The sequence below is a fragment of the Anopheles gambiae genome, chromosome X (genome assembly GCF_943734735.2).
Source record: "Anopheles gambiae chromosome X, idAnoGambNW_F1_1, whole genome shotgun sequence".
Lineage (NCBI taxonomy): Eukaryota > Metazoa > Arthropoda > Insecta > Diptera > Culicidae > Anopheles > Anopheles gambiae.
Window position 1 is genome coordinate 25,449,135 of NC_064600.1, and position 17,093 is coordinate 25,466,227.

The following is a 17,093-nucleotide window of genomic DNA, read 5'->3' on the forward strand; positions in this document are numbered from 1 at the left end:
GAGCTTATTATTTATCAAAATGAGCCGTTATCAAATAACGAGTTGTTGGAAATGCAAACGACCCAGCCCGTAAAGTCTTTTTAGGCCGTCCACAAGGACAGAGGAGGCGTGGTAGGCCCAAATTGCGGTGGCAAGATGGCGTGGAGGCGTCCGCCATTAAGGCCGGGATAATGGACTGGCAGACGAAGGCGCGAGACCGTGAGCGGTTTCGGACACTCCTGAGGCAGGCCAAGACCGCAAAGCGGTTGTAGCGCCGGATAAGTAAATAAGTAAAGAAATGCAATCTATTGAGGAACAAAACAACAGTTCTGATGATGAGGTTGCTACTGTAAGTTGTGAGGTGCCTAACGTGCATAACCGTAGCAATAGACGATGCGCAATCTCAGATTGCGCATATATTTATCTGTCAAACGGGTCGGTTTGATATATTTATCTGTCAAAAAATATATATATATCTCGGACATATAATCTTGAAAATTTATGCGCAATCTTGGCGCAATCTGAAAATGTATGGAAATGACGTTTATAGCTCAGGGTTGGCTACGCGAAATGACTTATGTTTTGATAAAACGAATATATGCGCAATCTGAGATTGCGCATCGTGTATTAATACGGTAAGAGAGATTTTTCAGCAGCCAAATTAGCTAAAGCATTTGAGCATCTGAGCATTGCTTTATCAGAAATCGAAGCACAGGAAAGCGATGAACAGCATTTCGCAGCATTCAAAAGCCGTGTAAATGATGAGTTTGCGTATTATAAGGCAATTTACAACGAAAAGAAAAATGCATTAAAGCAGTTGTCTATAGAAAATTTCATCGTCAAAAAATAAAGCAGATGATAAATAATACTGCTCTTTACATTTATATTTCCTCTATTTACACTAATTATATTGAACGAAATATAATATACATTGAACTATAAAATATGCTTCAAAATATAGCTTTTTGTTGTCTTAAATAGTGAAGTATAATCGTGTAACTGTATGGGCAATTCATAAAACTTAACGGAATATTTGAATTAAGCTTTCGACTCACAACCTGTGGTTATAAACGAGTTGTTCTCGACTTACGACGATTTCGACTTAGGCCCGTGTCTGTGCTCCATCGGATGCGATTTTATCGGAAGGCCTGTCAAAATTTTATATGGGATTTGACAGATAACGTCGGACGTGCGATTTCGTCGTACGACAGAATCAAAATTTTTTGATTTCGTCGGACGCCGCATCCGATTTTATCTGTCAAACTAAATGTGTGGTGTTTTGTAGGAACAATCTCAACTTAATTTTTCATAATCGTTATGTTATTAAAATCATCCAAATAATCGCAATATTATACGAAAAAGCGTTTGACAGCACGTGCGATAAAATCGCATGCGATGGAGCACAGACACGGGCCTTACGCCTTGCTTTGAGCTCTTTTTTCGGTCCCAAATACAGTCGTAACTCGGGGGTCGCCTGTATGTGTACAGGCGGTCCCCGAGATACACGGTACCTCTTATACGCGGATTCGGAGATACGCGGTTTTCTAAATTTGACAATTCTTTGAGCAAATTGTACTGATTTGACACATCAATTTCAAATAGCCAAATAATTTCCGTTTTGACCGAATGTTAAAAACTATTTCAAAAGGTTTAAAACAGTTATTTTCAGTCAGAATCATATCAAATAATTCATAAAGTGACTAAAACCGCCTCCTACTTGCAAAATTACACGAAAATTAGTGATATTTTAGCTGGAAATCACGAGATTCGACTTACGCGGAAATTCGAGATACGCGGTATTTTGCGGTCGTTTTCGGTCCCCATTAACCGTGTATCTCGGGGACCGCCTGTAGTTCTTCCTTTCGAACCATTTCGCTCTCCAAGCCAAGCGTTAAAGCAGGTTATGTGTATTTCTTTTTATGTATTATGTTTAGTTTGCATTTAAATCAGTTGTGTTCTTTCGTATAAGCGAATGGCCACGGGAGTGACAAAATGCTGACAATTTTTTTCAAAATACAGGCGGTCCCCGAGATACACGGTTAATGGGGACCGAAAACGGCCGCAAAATACCGCGTATCTCGAATTTCCGCGTAAGTCGAATCTCGTGATTTCCTGCTAAAGTTTCACTAATTTTCATGTAATTTTGCAAGTAGGGGGCGATTTTAGTCACTTTATGAATTATTTGATATGATTCTGACTGAAAATAACTGTTTTAAACCTTTTGAAATAGTTTTTAACATTCGATCAAAACGGAAATTATTTGGCAATTTGAAATTGATGTGTCAAATCAGTACAATTTGCTCAAAGAATTGTCAAATTTAGAAAACCGCGTATCTCCGAATCCGCGTATAAGAGGTACCGTGTATCTCGGGGACCGCCTGTATGAGCTTTTGTCACTTTTTTGAGCTTTTGTCAAAATTTTGTGACCTGGAGCAGCCAGGAAAAAAGTTGACAAAAGTTGACAAAATTTGACGTTCGTGAAAAAGCGTAAACAAACAGCTATTTGGCGCAGTTGTGACCCATTGTTATGATAATAATGCTAAAATGCATGATTCTAATTGATTTATGCACCTATTTCGTGCTTCTTAAACAAAATATAGATGATATCTAGATGTTGGAGCTTTTTGTCGCTCTTGTGTATGTTTTTGGTGCGGCCACGAGGAAAGCTCTTTTTTGCAGTTGACAAGCAATTTTGACAAAGTTGAAAATTTTTTCAACATTTTTTCAGCTCCGTGGCCACGCGCTAATTCATATAAACACCAACGATGAAAAACTATTTAACCTCAAAATGTCTAACGCTAGACGTGCGATGAAGATAGCAAATATGCCATTGCACGCGGTTGTGGTTATGTGCAGAAAAAAGTCTGAATCTCGTACACTGTTACGTTTGTCAAATCGTGCACGAAATGTCAATCGAAAACACAGCCGAAAAGTGCCATTTTCATTCGCTTGGGACCGACTTTATCTGTCAAATTCCATATAAAATATTGACAGGCCTTCCGATAAAATCGCATCCGATCAAGGATAACCGTAGCAATAGACGATGCGCAATCTCAGATTGCGCATATATTTATCTGTCAAACGGATCGGTTTGATATATTTATCTGTCAAAAAATATTTATATATCTCGGACATATAATCTTGAAAATTTATGCGCAATCTTGGCGCAATTTGAAATTGTATGGAAATGACGTTTATAGCTCAGGGTTGGCTACGCGAAATGACGTATGTTTTGATAAAACGAATATATGCGCAATCTGAGATTGTGCATCGTGTATTAATACGGTAATGTATTTAGAAGGTTGATTTTTATCGTTTTTGCTGGGCGACATTGTGGGGGACAACTGTCACTCTCTGCATACAAATTTCATTACACCGCACCAGCCCTCACCGATTTTGTCCCCCACAATGTCGCCCAGCAAAAGCGATAAAAATCAACCTTCTAAATACATTATCCTTGATCCGATGGAGCACAGACCAAGGTGTTTTAAAATGACAAGGTGAAGTTGTTCAGAGCAAAATGACATTTCTCTAACTGTTCCAGGGGCTTCGGTATAAAAATCGAGGAGGGCTGGTGTGGGGTAATGAAATTTGTATGCAGAGAGTGCCAGATGTCTCCCACAATGTCGCCCAGCAAAAGCGATAAAATCAACCTTCTAAATACAGTAGAACGTCGATTATCCGGGGACGGATTAACCGGCGGGCGGCTTAACCGTGCGCATAAATCTGACAGCTGTTCATACGTACGGCGAAAGTTTGCAGCGATAATCAATTGGGTAACCAGTTTCTTGGGCAGCTCGTGCAAAAAGTGTCTAGGGGTATTTTCGAAATTTATTTTTGTTCATGAACAGTTGTTAAATCTACGGTTATTGATGAAAATAATATTCTACTAACGATTAATCGATTGATTCTAGGCGAATTAATAATAAAACTAGTGAATTTAATATGTTTTATATGCGTTTGACATTTCTTGGACCATTATCCGTGCAAATCGATTAACCGGCAACCGTCCGGTCCCGAGCTGCCCGGATAATCGACGCTCTACTGTACATTATTCTTGGCACAGACACGGGCCTTAGGCCCGTGTCTGTGCTCCATTGCATGCAATTTTATCGAACGTGCTGTCACACGATTTTTCCTATAATATTGCGATTATTTGGATGATTTTAATAATACAGTAGAACGTCGATTATCCGGGGGCAGATTAACCGGCGGGCGGCTTAACCGTGCGCATAAATGTGACAGCTGTTCAAACGTACGGCGAACATTTGCAGCGATAGTCAAATGGGCAACCAGTTTTTTGTGCAGCTCTGTAGTGTCTAGTGGTGTATTCGAAATTTATTTTTGTTCATGAACAGTTGTTAAACCTATAGTTATTAATTAAAATAATATTCTACTAACGATTTTTCGATGGATTCATGATGAATTTTTCTTAAAACTAGGATATTATTTAATTTTTATATGAATTTGACATTTCTTGGACCATTATCCGTGCAAATCGATTAACCGGCAAACGCCCGGTCCCGAGCTGCCCGGATAATCGACGTTCCACTGTATAATGATTATGAAAAATTAAGTTGAGATTGTTCCTACAAAACACCACACATTTAGTTTGACAGATAAAATCGGATGCGGCGTCCGACGAAATAAAAAATTTTTGATTCCGTCGTAGGGTAACTGTACCAGTTTTCGGCAGTGTACCTATTTTCGGCAGGGTAGCTATAAACGTAAAATTCTGCACAAATGCGGTAAAAAAATTTCAAAAAATACAATTTTGTAGTGAAAGTGTACTTATTTGATATTCACATACGAAGTTTCACACCATTTCATAACGTATTTTCCAAAATATCAAATAAATTGTGCTTTTTTTCGGCAGCTTTGCTGTCAGCCAATCATTCGGCAGGTTTTGTGATTAAGAGAATCAGAACAGTAAAGCTATGAAAAAGTGGTGTATATTAAAGATTTTATGCTTATTTATTCATTCTAACTTTTTCGGAATTTTAAAATCACGATAAACAGGTTATTTTTCACTTTGAATGCTGCCTAAAATAGGTACACAGTAAATATTCATTTTTGACAGCTCAATGTTGTGGGCTCCTGCCGAAACTCGGAACAATAATACACTTTGAATTTGGCTGAATATTCGTTTTAAAATTGATCAGAACACTACAATGCGTATGTCGACACATAATATGACCTTTCTTGTACCAAATATCACCAATTTTACGACAAAAAATGCACTAACTTAAGAAAAAAATAAATATTTGTAAGCCAATTCGCACCGTACGCTATAACCATCAAACTGTCAATGGCTGCTCTGTTTAAATGTCGCATCAAAATGGCTGTCCAAACGGGCCAAAATAAGCAACATAAAATTAATAATTAAAGTGCTTTTTAACACCAATCTTAGGAAAGTAAGAGTGTTAAATTGCTTTAAAAATTTTTTTGTACATATTCACATTGATACAAACATTTTCTGACCCGTATTCGCGCTGCCAAAAATAGGAACACAGCCTGCCGAAAATAGGAACAAACTGCCGAAAATAGGAGCAAAATCAATGTTTGCATTTTCACGAATATTTATGAAAAAGGGCTTTGATACGGCAAATAAAAAATATTGTAACATACTATGATAGTTTATCAACCAGAATAACAACACTTTCAGGAAAAATAATGAAAAATATTGATGTCCCAAGTAGCACAATCCTGTTAAGAAACCGTTAAAAGTATGCCTAAAAGTATTACTTTTAGCTTTCCATACAGCAGTAATTCCAGGGCTTAAAACACTGCGTAACGCTTTCCTGGCTTCGTCCATGTTTCGTTAAAATTTAAAATTTAGCCGGTATTTTCAACGAAAAAGATCAAAATTAACGAAAATATCGACAGAGATGGCTATATTGCTGTTTCTCTTTCTATACGAATTTTCTAGATCTTCGTTAAGTTACAACAATGGGTGTTATTATTTCATGGAATAAATGCGTAAATGCAACACAAATGCTTTTATTCGGTATTTAATCATTTTGCCACTGCATATTGTCACTGTATCACATATTTTTCATTCATTCCATGGGTTTCTTCCATCAATTTAGCATGGAGGTTAGCTGCAGCCGTGGACGGAAAACATGATGTCCGAACGCTATCCGAATCGAAAATGCTGCGAAATATAAAACTTATGTAGCTCATGTGAAGAGATTGGTAACATCGATACACTGACCTGTTGTAAAAGCATCATGATACACAAATTAAACGATAGCTGATAGAATTTGTCGCAGACGCTTGGTTTTGTTGCCATCTACACACAATACACACACGAAGCTTGACGAACTTTTTGACATAAGAAATAGAGGCGCCATGTATGTGACCATGTACAGTATGTCTCAAAAATTATCATCATCATGAGTATATTGTTTTATACAAAAAATGTTTTTTTATGAAGATTTATCTCATAAGCATATCCTTCATCAAACTCATTGCATATACTTTTTACAAATAAGAAATTTTATTTTTGTATTATCATTTTTTTATTAGCACCGTAGATTCAAGTGAAGGAAAAAAAGAAAAAAATATTGTTTCGTACCGTTTAACAAACAAATATTTTGTTGTGATAGTAAATGCACATTATTACATAAATAAGAATGAAAAAAAATCCAAATATTGAAACAATGAAACTGGTGTAGATAAAATTTGAAAAACATTGTGTGTTATATTGGCCCGAATGAAAATAAAAAACAGGGTAACGGAATGCGTCGTTATGCTGTAACGCTGACAAATGTCACATTCTCTTAAGAAACTCTATTTGATTTTTAAAGGCTTTAAAATACTGTTAATAATCAAATAAAGTTTCTTAAGGCTACTTGGGGTGTGAGCAGTTTTTGTGAAACTGCTGCACTAGCCTGCCGAAAACTGGTAGGCTGGAAATAGACGAACCGAGATCGTCGCAGTATCGCGAAATTCGCGCCTTGTTTATAACAGTTGTAAAACAGTTGGGCTGTCAAATCTTCTGCGCCTCCGATCGCGCCTGCTGTTTCGCAGAGATACCCAACTTCGGTATTGCTGAGATTTTCGCGGTAACGCGAACCGATTGTTTTTACTTTTGCTGGTGAATTTGTTTGAAAACCGAGTAGAGAAACGAGTTTTGTATTTTATTTTACTTAAACAATATGAAATAAATAATTTAATTCTCAAATTGATAAATCAATATCCCAAGTGCCACAAATCCACTAAACGACCACTAAACGGCTTCTAAACGACTCAAGTTCTCTACCTAAACGGAATATAGAAAGACTTCGTTTAGCAGACGGCAAACGACTCATTCATTCTAAAAATAGCAAAAAAGCTGGTGGCGCTATCTGTTGGTGGGATACCCCAACCAGTTGAGCTTCATCGCTTGGAGGAGAGCTTTCTCATTTCCGCTGTACTGTTGTATGGTTTCGCATTGAAGTTATGCATCGCTAGAACTAGAACGGCGATACGATTGTTTAAATACTAAACTCCAAAGGAAACCACCAGCACTGAAACAAGTGAGATTTGAGTAATGGTCGTTGGTGTTGATACCCACATATCTGACCACACGACCATTCATATAGATTTTTGCTCAGAAAGTTAGAAGGCTATATAGGTCATGATAAGATGAAACTTGTCGAAACACATTGCAAGAAAAGGATAGCAATATAATGATGAGTTGTAATACGCCATCTATTGATCAAACCAATGAAGCTGTGGAGCTTTCATTTTTTTTCTATGGATATTTAATTTTCCAGTCGTTTAAGCTTAATCTGTGGCGCTTGGGGTAAGGTGTGCTTGTGTTTAATTTCGATGATTGTTTCATTTTAGGGTGTGATTTTTGGTATATAACTGTTCCTGGCGGGGATAGTCAATAGTCGATACCCTCTGCAGCTGTGAAGGGGTGCAGAAGAAGGGGCTCGCTACCACCCTTCCCACACTCGGACGCATTTTCCGCGGATGTAAGATTTGTTCCTGTGTTTTAATTGAATGGTTTGTAATGTATGTGACCTTCCTCCCAGTAGGCTACATGCGCCAAATCTAACGGTGATCCGTATTGTGAAGGAATTGGCATAGGCGTGATTTTTGGTATATAACTGTTCCTGGCGGGGATAGTCAATAGTCGATACCCTCTGCAGCTGTGAAGGGGTGCAGAAGAAGGGGCTCGCTACCACCCTTCCCACACTCGGACGCATTTTCCGCGGATGTAAGATTTGTTCCTGTGTTTTAATTGAATGGTTTGTAATGTATGTGACCTTCCTCCCAGTAGGCTATATGCGCCAAATCTAACGGTGATCCGTATTGTGAAGGAATTGGCATAGGCGGTGCCGGGGACTTGATGAAAATGTTACACAACGGCATCGAGTACGGTGATATTCAACTGATCTGCGCAGCGTGTCACCTGATGCTGGCGCTGGGCATGGCACGGAAGGAAATGGCACAGGAGTTCGACGTTTCGAACAAAGGCGTATTGGATTCGTTCCTGATCGAGATCCCGCACGATTTTCTGAACCGCGACGTTGAGGGATAGATGCTTGAGCTTATTCGTGACTTGGCCACAAGGATACGGGCAAATTGTCGGCGGTTGCCGCCCTGCGCCATGCCGTTCCGGTGATGCGAATTGATGGAGCGGTCTTTTCACGCTGCTTATCTGCTCTGAAGGATGAGCATGCTCAGGGCAGCAATCAACCGGCCGGGCCCAGCACGAAAGGTATCGTGTGCGCAGGGCTTCATGTTGCAGCGCGAAGCGGGGGTTCAAGTGGATTTTAAACTACGATGGTATTGTACTGGTGTGGCGCGGCGGTTGAATCATGTCCATCAGCAACTTTCGGAACGCGTTTATGCGCAATCCACATCTTACCACGTGTATTCCATTCTATTCCTCTGCAGCTGTTTAATGACTGTCATTGACTTGCTAAGCTCGTTAGGCCAGCAAAACGAAAATGGATCGAGGTTCATGGAACACAAGTATTTTGCTTAAAACATGCTAGTTCATCCAAATATAAAAAAGCGACATCACGCTACTGCCACGAAAACAAACACTAAAATAACCGAAATATTGGGCCTAAAGAACATAATCGGCTTGTGCAACACAATGAAAGGATTTCTTGCTAGTGCTTTGTATTTCATGATGTGCTCGGACATAAACATTAACTTCGTCAGGCAAGTACACCTTGAGGACCTAAATTCGAAACACACTCTAATGCAAATATGTTTTATGTATTTTTAGGATGTAGTATAAGTCACGTATGGTTGGATTCCTGTAGAAGTAAGAGGTCTAGCAATCTGTGGCCAGACTAGCCGAGTAGATGACATTAATCAATTAAAACTATGAAGCTGGATATGCTTTAAAGGACTCTCTTACAGAAGGCAAAACCTCGAAGCAGTAATCATCTGTTTGGTAATATCTTTTCACAAATCATGATAATCTAAATTGGCCAGTTGCTTTTGTCGCATAACTAGCAATTTCATTAAAAATGTTTGTAAAATGTCACTTAACTAACATGTCCACATAAAATCGTTTATTACACTTATTAATCGCTATAATCAACTCAAAGTATGTTTAAAATATTTCATGTTATGGAGGCGTTTTAGGGCGAATGTGATAAGTGAGCCAACCTGCGCAAACAGTTCGGCTCCGACTGGCTGGTCACTCAGCGAGCCGAGAGGCCACTCAGCACGATCGAAAGGACGATCGTGCTCTCTTGGAATAAGGCAGCCGAGCGGACGGTCACACACAAAAAGGGCTTAGGATTAATAAATTATATTATTGTATTGTTTTAAATAAGTACAACATCGTTTTAGCCAAGCCCCACAAATATCACAAAAGTGGCGACGAGAAAAGTTAATGTGATCGTTTCGTGTTGTAAAGTGCTGACCAAATTTTAATTCGTTTTTTGTTCGTTTTCTTCCGTGTCCCGCTCACACACATACACCCACACAATTGCGCCACCACGTCCCAAGAAGCGCAAGATGAACCCCGCTGATGCAACGATGGATTTACCGACGGAGGAGGAGCAGCGACGTGCATCCTTAGGCCGACCTGGATTTTTCAACCCGGCGGTGATGCAGCAACCCGGAGCATCGCAGCCGCACGTTCCCTCCGTGCACGAAGTAGCGTCCCATCATCAGGTGTTCCCAAACGGACACCTCTATCCGCCATCGCAATTGGGACCCGCATCAGCGCAGCCGGTATCAGCGCCATCGCAATTTGTGCAACCGCCATCGCAAACGGGCTCAGCTGTAGTGGATAACGCCGTACTCCTGCAAACGCTGAAAATGATGCAGCAACAAATGACCCAGCAACAGCAGCTTATTAGTTAAATAATGGCCCAGCAAACAAGCCAGCCCGTAGTTACGCCAAATTTTAATCCAGAGCAAGCAACGGAAGCATTAGCCAATTCGATTATGGAATTTCGGTTCGATCCTGAAGCTGGCATCACCTTCAGAACATGGTTTTCCCGGTACGAGGAGCTGTTCAACGAGGATGCTTGTCGGCTGAGTGATGCAGCAAAAGTGCGACTTCTTTTAAGAAAGATAGGTGCAGCCGAGCATGATCGGTTTTTGTCGTTTATCCTGCCCCGGCGTTCAAATGAATTTTCATTCAAGGAGACGATCGCAAAGCTCACTGTGCTGTTCGACGTACAGGAATCCTTGATAAGCAAAAGGTACAGGTGTTTGCAGCTTACAAGGAAACCTGAAGAGGATCTGCTTACCTACGCATGCCATGTGAATAAATCATGCGTAGAGTTCGAGCTCAGCAAGCTCGACGAGGAGCAGCTAAAGTGCCTCTTATTCGTTTGTGGATTAAGGGAAGAACGAGACGTCGAAGTGCGAACCAGATTGTTGGCGAAAATCGAGGATCGAGAGCAGATTACGTTGCAGCAACTGTCAGAGGATTGTAGTCGCATTGCCGCACTAAAAAGAGACAGCGCAATGATACAGGAAAATGAGCGGCAAGTACTCGCATTGCATAACAACAATTATACAAAAATATTTAATAACCATACTAAAGCTAACAATTCGAGTTTTCAGCACCGGCAATTCCCCAGAAGAAATAATTTCCAGAGATATAGTAAGCAGCATCCTCCCGCACGGAACACCCAGCCCAGCCAACCATGCTGGCTTTGTGGCGATAGACATTGGGTGCAAGACTGCGAATACAAATCACACACATGCCAAGATTGCGGAATAGAAGGGCACCGAGAAGGACACTGCAATACCGCAAGTCGATTCGGAAAGTTTCGGCACAGCCCATCAGCGGAGGCTAAAATCGTCACGGTGAATGCTTGTGCAGTCGCAGTAAACCGTAAGTACGTAAACGTGCAAATAAATGGGAAGAATGCCAGGTTGCAACTCGATACGGGGTCCGATATCACGATCATAAATCGACCCATGTGAAAAAGCTTAGGAGAACCTTTATTAAATGCATGTGAGATAAGAACAAAGACAGTGTCAGGAGCTAACCTTCACATAGACGGGGAATTCGAAGGAATTATTACGGTTGAAGGAATTACGAAAACAGCCACAATACGGGTAGCTCGCGTAAATCTTTTATTATTGGGTGCAGACGTAATAGAGTCTTTTAACCTGGGATCGTTACCAATGAATGCATACTGTGAATCAGTTTCAACAACGACACCAATTGCTAAAAGTTTAGAATATCCCAGCGTTTTTAAAGGATCAGGCAACGATTATTATTTTACAAACGGAATAACGACTGCTACATAACAAAAAAAAAGAGAAAATGGAATATATAAAATGAGATGCATAAAAAGGAATATGATAAAAAAAGAAACGAAACCAATATAATAGAAAGTAACGCATGCTTAAAGGAAAGTTGATCAACAATAGTGTCGTATAGACCACAGCTTGCACATTTAATGAAAAAAGGCGATCTATTTTGTTTAAAGAGAGAGTGGGTAGCAATCCCCATGTGCAAAAGAAGTGCCTAAACGAAAAATTATCATTCAAGAATTCAAAAGGAAAACAAAATAATAGCGACAGTTATGGTCAGAATCCTCAACTAAAAGAAAAGGAATGTAGTACATGAGCAACACAATCAAGCAAGAATACCAAGTCATAATCAATTAAATAATAACCATACAGCACGCATCTCGAGCATTTACAAAGCGCAAACAGATTACAGCCAAAAAGGAAAAGGTATTGGCAAAAGTAAAAGAGCACTCTAACACAGAAAACATTTTAAAAGAAGGCTGTTTGAAAAAAAACAAGTTGTGTAAACAATTGGTCTTGCAGCAACAACAAAATGGCATCAGTGGTTGCTTCAGCGCATCGTCAACGCAAATATTTAGAAGAACGGCAACCGCACGTCCTAGAAAGCTGAAAATCGGGTACAGGAACCACGACGCTCTTCTCGCAATAGAAGATTGCCCAGTCGGTTCGAGGTGTACCGTACATTTTAAGAGAGGGAGATGCTATGGAGGCGTTTTAGGGCGAATGCGATAAGCCAACCTGCGCAAACAGTTCGGCTCCGACTGGCTGGTCACTCAGCGAGCCGAGAGGCCACTCAGCACGATCGAAAGGACGATCGTGCTCTCTTGGAATAAGGCAGCCGAGCGGACGGTCACACACAAAAAGGGCTTAGGATTAATAAATTATATTATTGTATTGTTTTAAATAAGTACAACATCGTTTTAGCCAAGCCCCACAAATATCACAAAATTTGAAATAACTAAATATTATTAAGAAAAAATAAGAACATAACCATCGAACGTTTCATAATCAATTTATTCTTCTACTTGTCTTCACATTCATATAAATCTTCGCTATTCACTTAAAACAACAAACTTAACTGCTTGCAACTGTGAATTAAAGAATGCACAGCCAGTGCACAACTTATAAGTATTACTTAAAATGGTTAATATTTCACAAATTCTTTATCTACACCATTAAAATTAAGTTCAACATACTTTCTTACCTATATCTACGTTAAGTACTATTTACAGTATTAATTCTTTATATTACATGTCTTTTTTTTCGAGTATTGTCCTCGACTAACGCTTTTGACCACTCCGGTCCTTTTTGCTGCTGTTCCTGCATTTCGTAACTTTGTACTGAAAAATTTCTCTACTTCCGAATAATCTCTGCTGCCTGAAATTTCCTTAAATAGTTGTAGAATGTGTACATATTTCCTAAATTCAATTTTAGGTCCGCTGCGACCGATTCCGCTCCAAGAGCACTCAGATAGAAAAATTCTATTAAAAACTAGATACAGAGCGTCATGCAGCCTTGCTTTAATCCCAACCGACTTGATCCTTTTCATGAGACCTGATTTAATCGATCGGTAATGCTCCGTCACCACCAAATCCTGCTCGAGTTTGTCCAAATCTACTTTGGATGAAATTACCGCGAAAGCTTCTTCAATTACTTCTTCCAGCACCACATTTTCATTAATTGCCTGAGGCTGGATTTGTTGATTTAGTTGTATTTCCATAAGCTCGTCTAATTTCATATTTGCATCTAGTATCAAATTTTTTAAAGTATGTAATTGTTTGGCATTTTCGTTAGCAATGCTTGTGCAATTGCATTCTTGCCCGCATCCACAGCTAGTAGCTCCCACATTCGAACCGCTCATGGTAACCTGCAATTATGTTATTTTTAGTTTTTCGTTTAGTTTCAATGTAAAGTAATAGTTGAAAAACATATAATTTGATTTCATCCAACTTACAGGTTTTACAGGTGAACAACAATTAGCAACTCCCGATCGAAATGCACACAACAACCACCCACAATCACAGCTGTAAAAGTTAAGTATATGAGTTTTGCATGTCTTTAAAATGTCTTATTTTTAATATTTATCTCCATACTTACAGGTAACACAGATAGGTAGCAAGGAAATCAAGTTGGTACACAGAAATCTACAATAAAACTGAGTTTTATAAGCGCACGAAAAGCGACGCGGTTATCTTTGAATAAAAAGTAAACAAAAGAGTTTCGTTTTAATTTAATTTTGACAGCGGGTGTGGTGTTGACTCGAGCAGGTTTGAACATAAAATTCTTTAGATGGGATTCAGTGCGATCCGTGACGTCACTGAGCGCCAGTTCATTTAAAGCTTCTTCTCTGAGTTCTGCTTCAAGGTGGATTAACAATATCAGGTGGTGGATTAGGGCCTTTGGGGGGTCGCCATAGTTGAGGGACTTTACGTCATTTTTGAACCGTTAACCATTGGTTTCCGCACACAAAGCTTAGCAAATAGAACAGATTTCTTTGTTATTATGTGCATTTTTGTGTGTCTATTGATTTTATCGATTAAATACGTAAATTTTCGATGCGGCTTGTAGATAATGAGGAATTAATGTAAAAATTGAAAACAAAAAGATTTCTTAGTTTTTATATTCAAAAATGTCGAAAACACAATGAATTATGGAATAAATTCATGGAATAACACAAAATAACACACTTTAATCCATGTTCTAATGTTTAATAAGAAGTCGCAAAGTCCAAAATATATTTTTAAAGAATACCCGGCAGGCAATTAACAGCTAAACTGACGGCGCCGGAGGAGGAGAAACGGGCGCCCAACCGTGCATGGCTCAGGCGCCCAACGGAAGACATGATTGGGCGTGGGGGGGTACGGATGAAACGGACCTCCCGTTCTTTCGTGTATTGTTTACATTAGTTTATCCGTGTATTTCTTTCATTCGGGTTGTTTATCAACACAGTGTATTTCAAATTTACCGTTACTTTATTGAAAAATAAAATATTCTAAAAATACACTATTTTTCATACAAACCTTATTCAGCGCACGAAAACGTTTATCACGGAGATTTGCAGCATTCACCTGTAATTAAATTAAAACATAAAACATAAAATAAGTAAAGAAAGCTATTTGCGTTTCACATAAATTAGGCACTGAGAATGCTATACATTACCATTAATTATGAGAAGCCAAAACAACATGTTTGTTTGTTGAACATGTTCAAACAATTTGTTGTCGTCATCGAGGTCTAAGCCAGCTTCATCGTTTTGGCAGCATTCCGTTACCCAGATATGATTGTCCTTCGTGATGAAGCGTAACTAACCGACCGTACATGGTGTGGCATTGATGAGAACGGTCTATCTGAAACTAAAGAAAGAAGAATAATATAAGTCAAGTGCATGGGCCTGTGGGCTCGGCATGTTTTTGCACTCTCGGAACGTACCTCTGTGGCCCAAACATCTGTGCTAGCAATTTCAGAGCGCAAGTATCGCCTCGCAATCATAACGCGTCTACCACGTCCATTCGTTCGGCGTACGTTTGCTGCAGATGGTTGCTGTCCGCTTGGGCTTGCTCCAATATGCTGCGCTTCGTACGGTGGTGATGATCTTGATGTTACCAAATTACTGCGACTTCCGGACGGTTGTGAGAGCCAGCTGAAATTCTCACAGCACAGCTTAAATAAAACTATAAGAGAAAGATATTGTTAGTGGAGCGCAATCCATGTAAACCATTAATTTTAATTATATTACTTTAATCGTCAATTTGTCTTTCTCTTGCATTTTACACTGTCGCTAATTTCGGTAGCTTAGGTAAGCTAACGATAATCGATAAGTACGACGATAATCTGGATACCGCCAATTACCGGCTCGTAGAAGCGTGAACGCATTCATCATCACTGAAGATTTGGTACCTCCATAACAGTCCGCCTCAGACGACGAAATTATTAGCAGTTGCAATCTGATACACGACGCCTAAACGCGATGAGAAAAAAACACATCAAAAACGTTTTAGATGAAAAATATAATGTCGGTTCAGCTTAATAAACATTAAAATGAAATATTTATTTTGCTTTTTCGCACGGCATATTAGCTGAAATGAAAAAATAAACATTGTTAACCAGTTTATCAAACTGTCTTTATATTACTTTAGATACTGTCAGACTTACTTCAACTTTGCTTCAATTTAGCATGGATCCAAGTTTCAGCCGATATGCATGTTGGTGGCCGGTGACCCACGGGGTTTTCCGTTGTTTCCAGTTTGTGGTAGTCCGGTAGTTTTTATAGAGCAGTGACTCCTACATTCTCCAGACGGTGCCGGAGGAACGCTTGCTCTAATTTTTTCTTTGCGGTGGCATTAATCGCATTAATGCAGTATGATCCGACTACAGCGCGATGGCGAGTAACCCGGAAACACCAAGAATGGGTACATAAAACACGGGTATGTGATGAGTAGCTTGGCGACATTCAGTAGTACAAGCACCAGGCACAATATTCGACATCACACCATATCTTATTCCTTCTTCACAAGTCCTTATACTTCTCCCACTCATTCATAAGTCTGCGCACCGGCAACTCGAAATGCAGTATAAAAGGAAGTTGCGGAAAAGTCTCAAGTGCCACTTCCTTTACAAGTGATGCCTTCGGCCATTGCGGATGTGTAATCGTTTCGTCAGTCAGATGTACCAGTCCGTGTTGTTGGACAACTTCCGACGACAAGTGCAGTGCCATCGGTGGATTCAATGGCCGGTCAGCGCGAGTCAACAAATAATGCCAGTCCGTGTTGTTAAACAGCTCAAGGTAACGGATGCAGTGTCAGCGCTGGTCTCGAATGCCGGTGATAATAATCATCATCGGTCAACATTACCTGGTGTTCCTGCACCATTCCATCCGTTAGGCCAGCAACATGGACAGCAACCGTCAACTAGTACTGCTGCGCCATCAGTGGTACTGGTTGCTGATGCTCTACCGCAGGAATCAGGCATGAAGATCGGTAGTCAACAGGCATTGACGGGATCTGTAGTACTATCGATTGCATCGCTTGCCGAAGTTCATGCTCCGAAGAATCAGCGTGGTATGATGACCGCTGTTGTAAGACAACATTTACCCACCAGTGCTTCTGCATCGGTGATAGCGGCTGCTGGAGGATCTGTTTGTATTGTGAGTCGTACACCAGCCAAAATGATCAGCGTTAATGTTCAAAAACCATCAACGAGTACTGCTATGTCTGAGCAATCTTTTACCTGTGTTCCTACCCAATTGACATTTTCGAGCACGAATAATAGGGAATTCGAGCAAATTCCCTTAAACTGGAGCCTTAAACTTCCCTTAAACTGCACCAGTTTAAGGGAATTTAGAAAAAGTCCTTTAAAATTAACTGTGAAGCGGCTTT

General features: G+C 39.8%; 1 protein-coding gene, 2 long non-coding RNA genes and 1 pseudogene across 4 annotated transcripts in view; 3 read left to right on the plus strand and 1 right to left on the minus strand.

Moving 5' to 3' along the window:
* Positions 1-13,756, plus strand: part of LOC5666824 (segmentation protein Runt) — a 57,448-nt gene extending 43,692 nt beyond the window's left edge. Inside the window, exon 4 of one of the 2 annotated variants that reach the window (XM_061647668.1) lies at positions 9,946-9,983. In XM_061647668.1, the coding sequence (XP_061503652.1) occupies positions 9,946-9,968 (23 nt within the window). In that variant the 3' untranslated portion in view covers positions 9,969-9,983. Of the gene's footprint in view, positions 1-9,945; positions 9,984-13,674 lie in introns of those variants that run through there. The other variant, XM_061647637.1, reaches the window with a different exon arrangement.
* On the plus strand, positions 7,771-9,158 carry LOC4397843 (6-phosphogluconate dehydrogenase, decarboxylating; annotated as a pseudogene).
* Positions 9,299-9,769, plus strand: LOC133391745 (uncharacterized). The gene is made up of 2 exons (XR_009765197.1): positions 9,299-9,382; positions 9,577-9,769. It is a non-coding gene; the product is annotated as an uncharacterized LOC133391745 (long non-coding RNA).
* LOC133391734 (uncharacterized) lies at positions 12,438-15,864 on the minus strand. The gene is made up of 4 exons (XR_009765187.1): positions 15,148-15,864; positions 14,878-15,071; positions 13,673-14,786; positions 12,438-13,585 (listed from the first exon to the last, which is right to left on the minus strand). It is a non-coding gene; the product is annotated as an uncharacterized LOC133391734 (long non-coding RNA).
* Between the last annotated feature and the right edge of the window lie 1,229 nt (positions 15,865-17,093).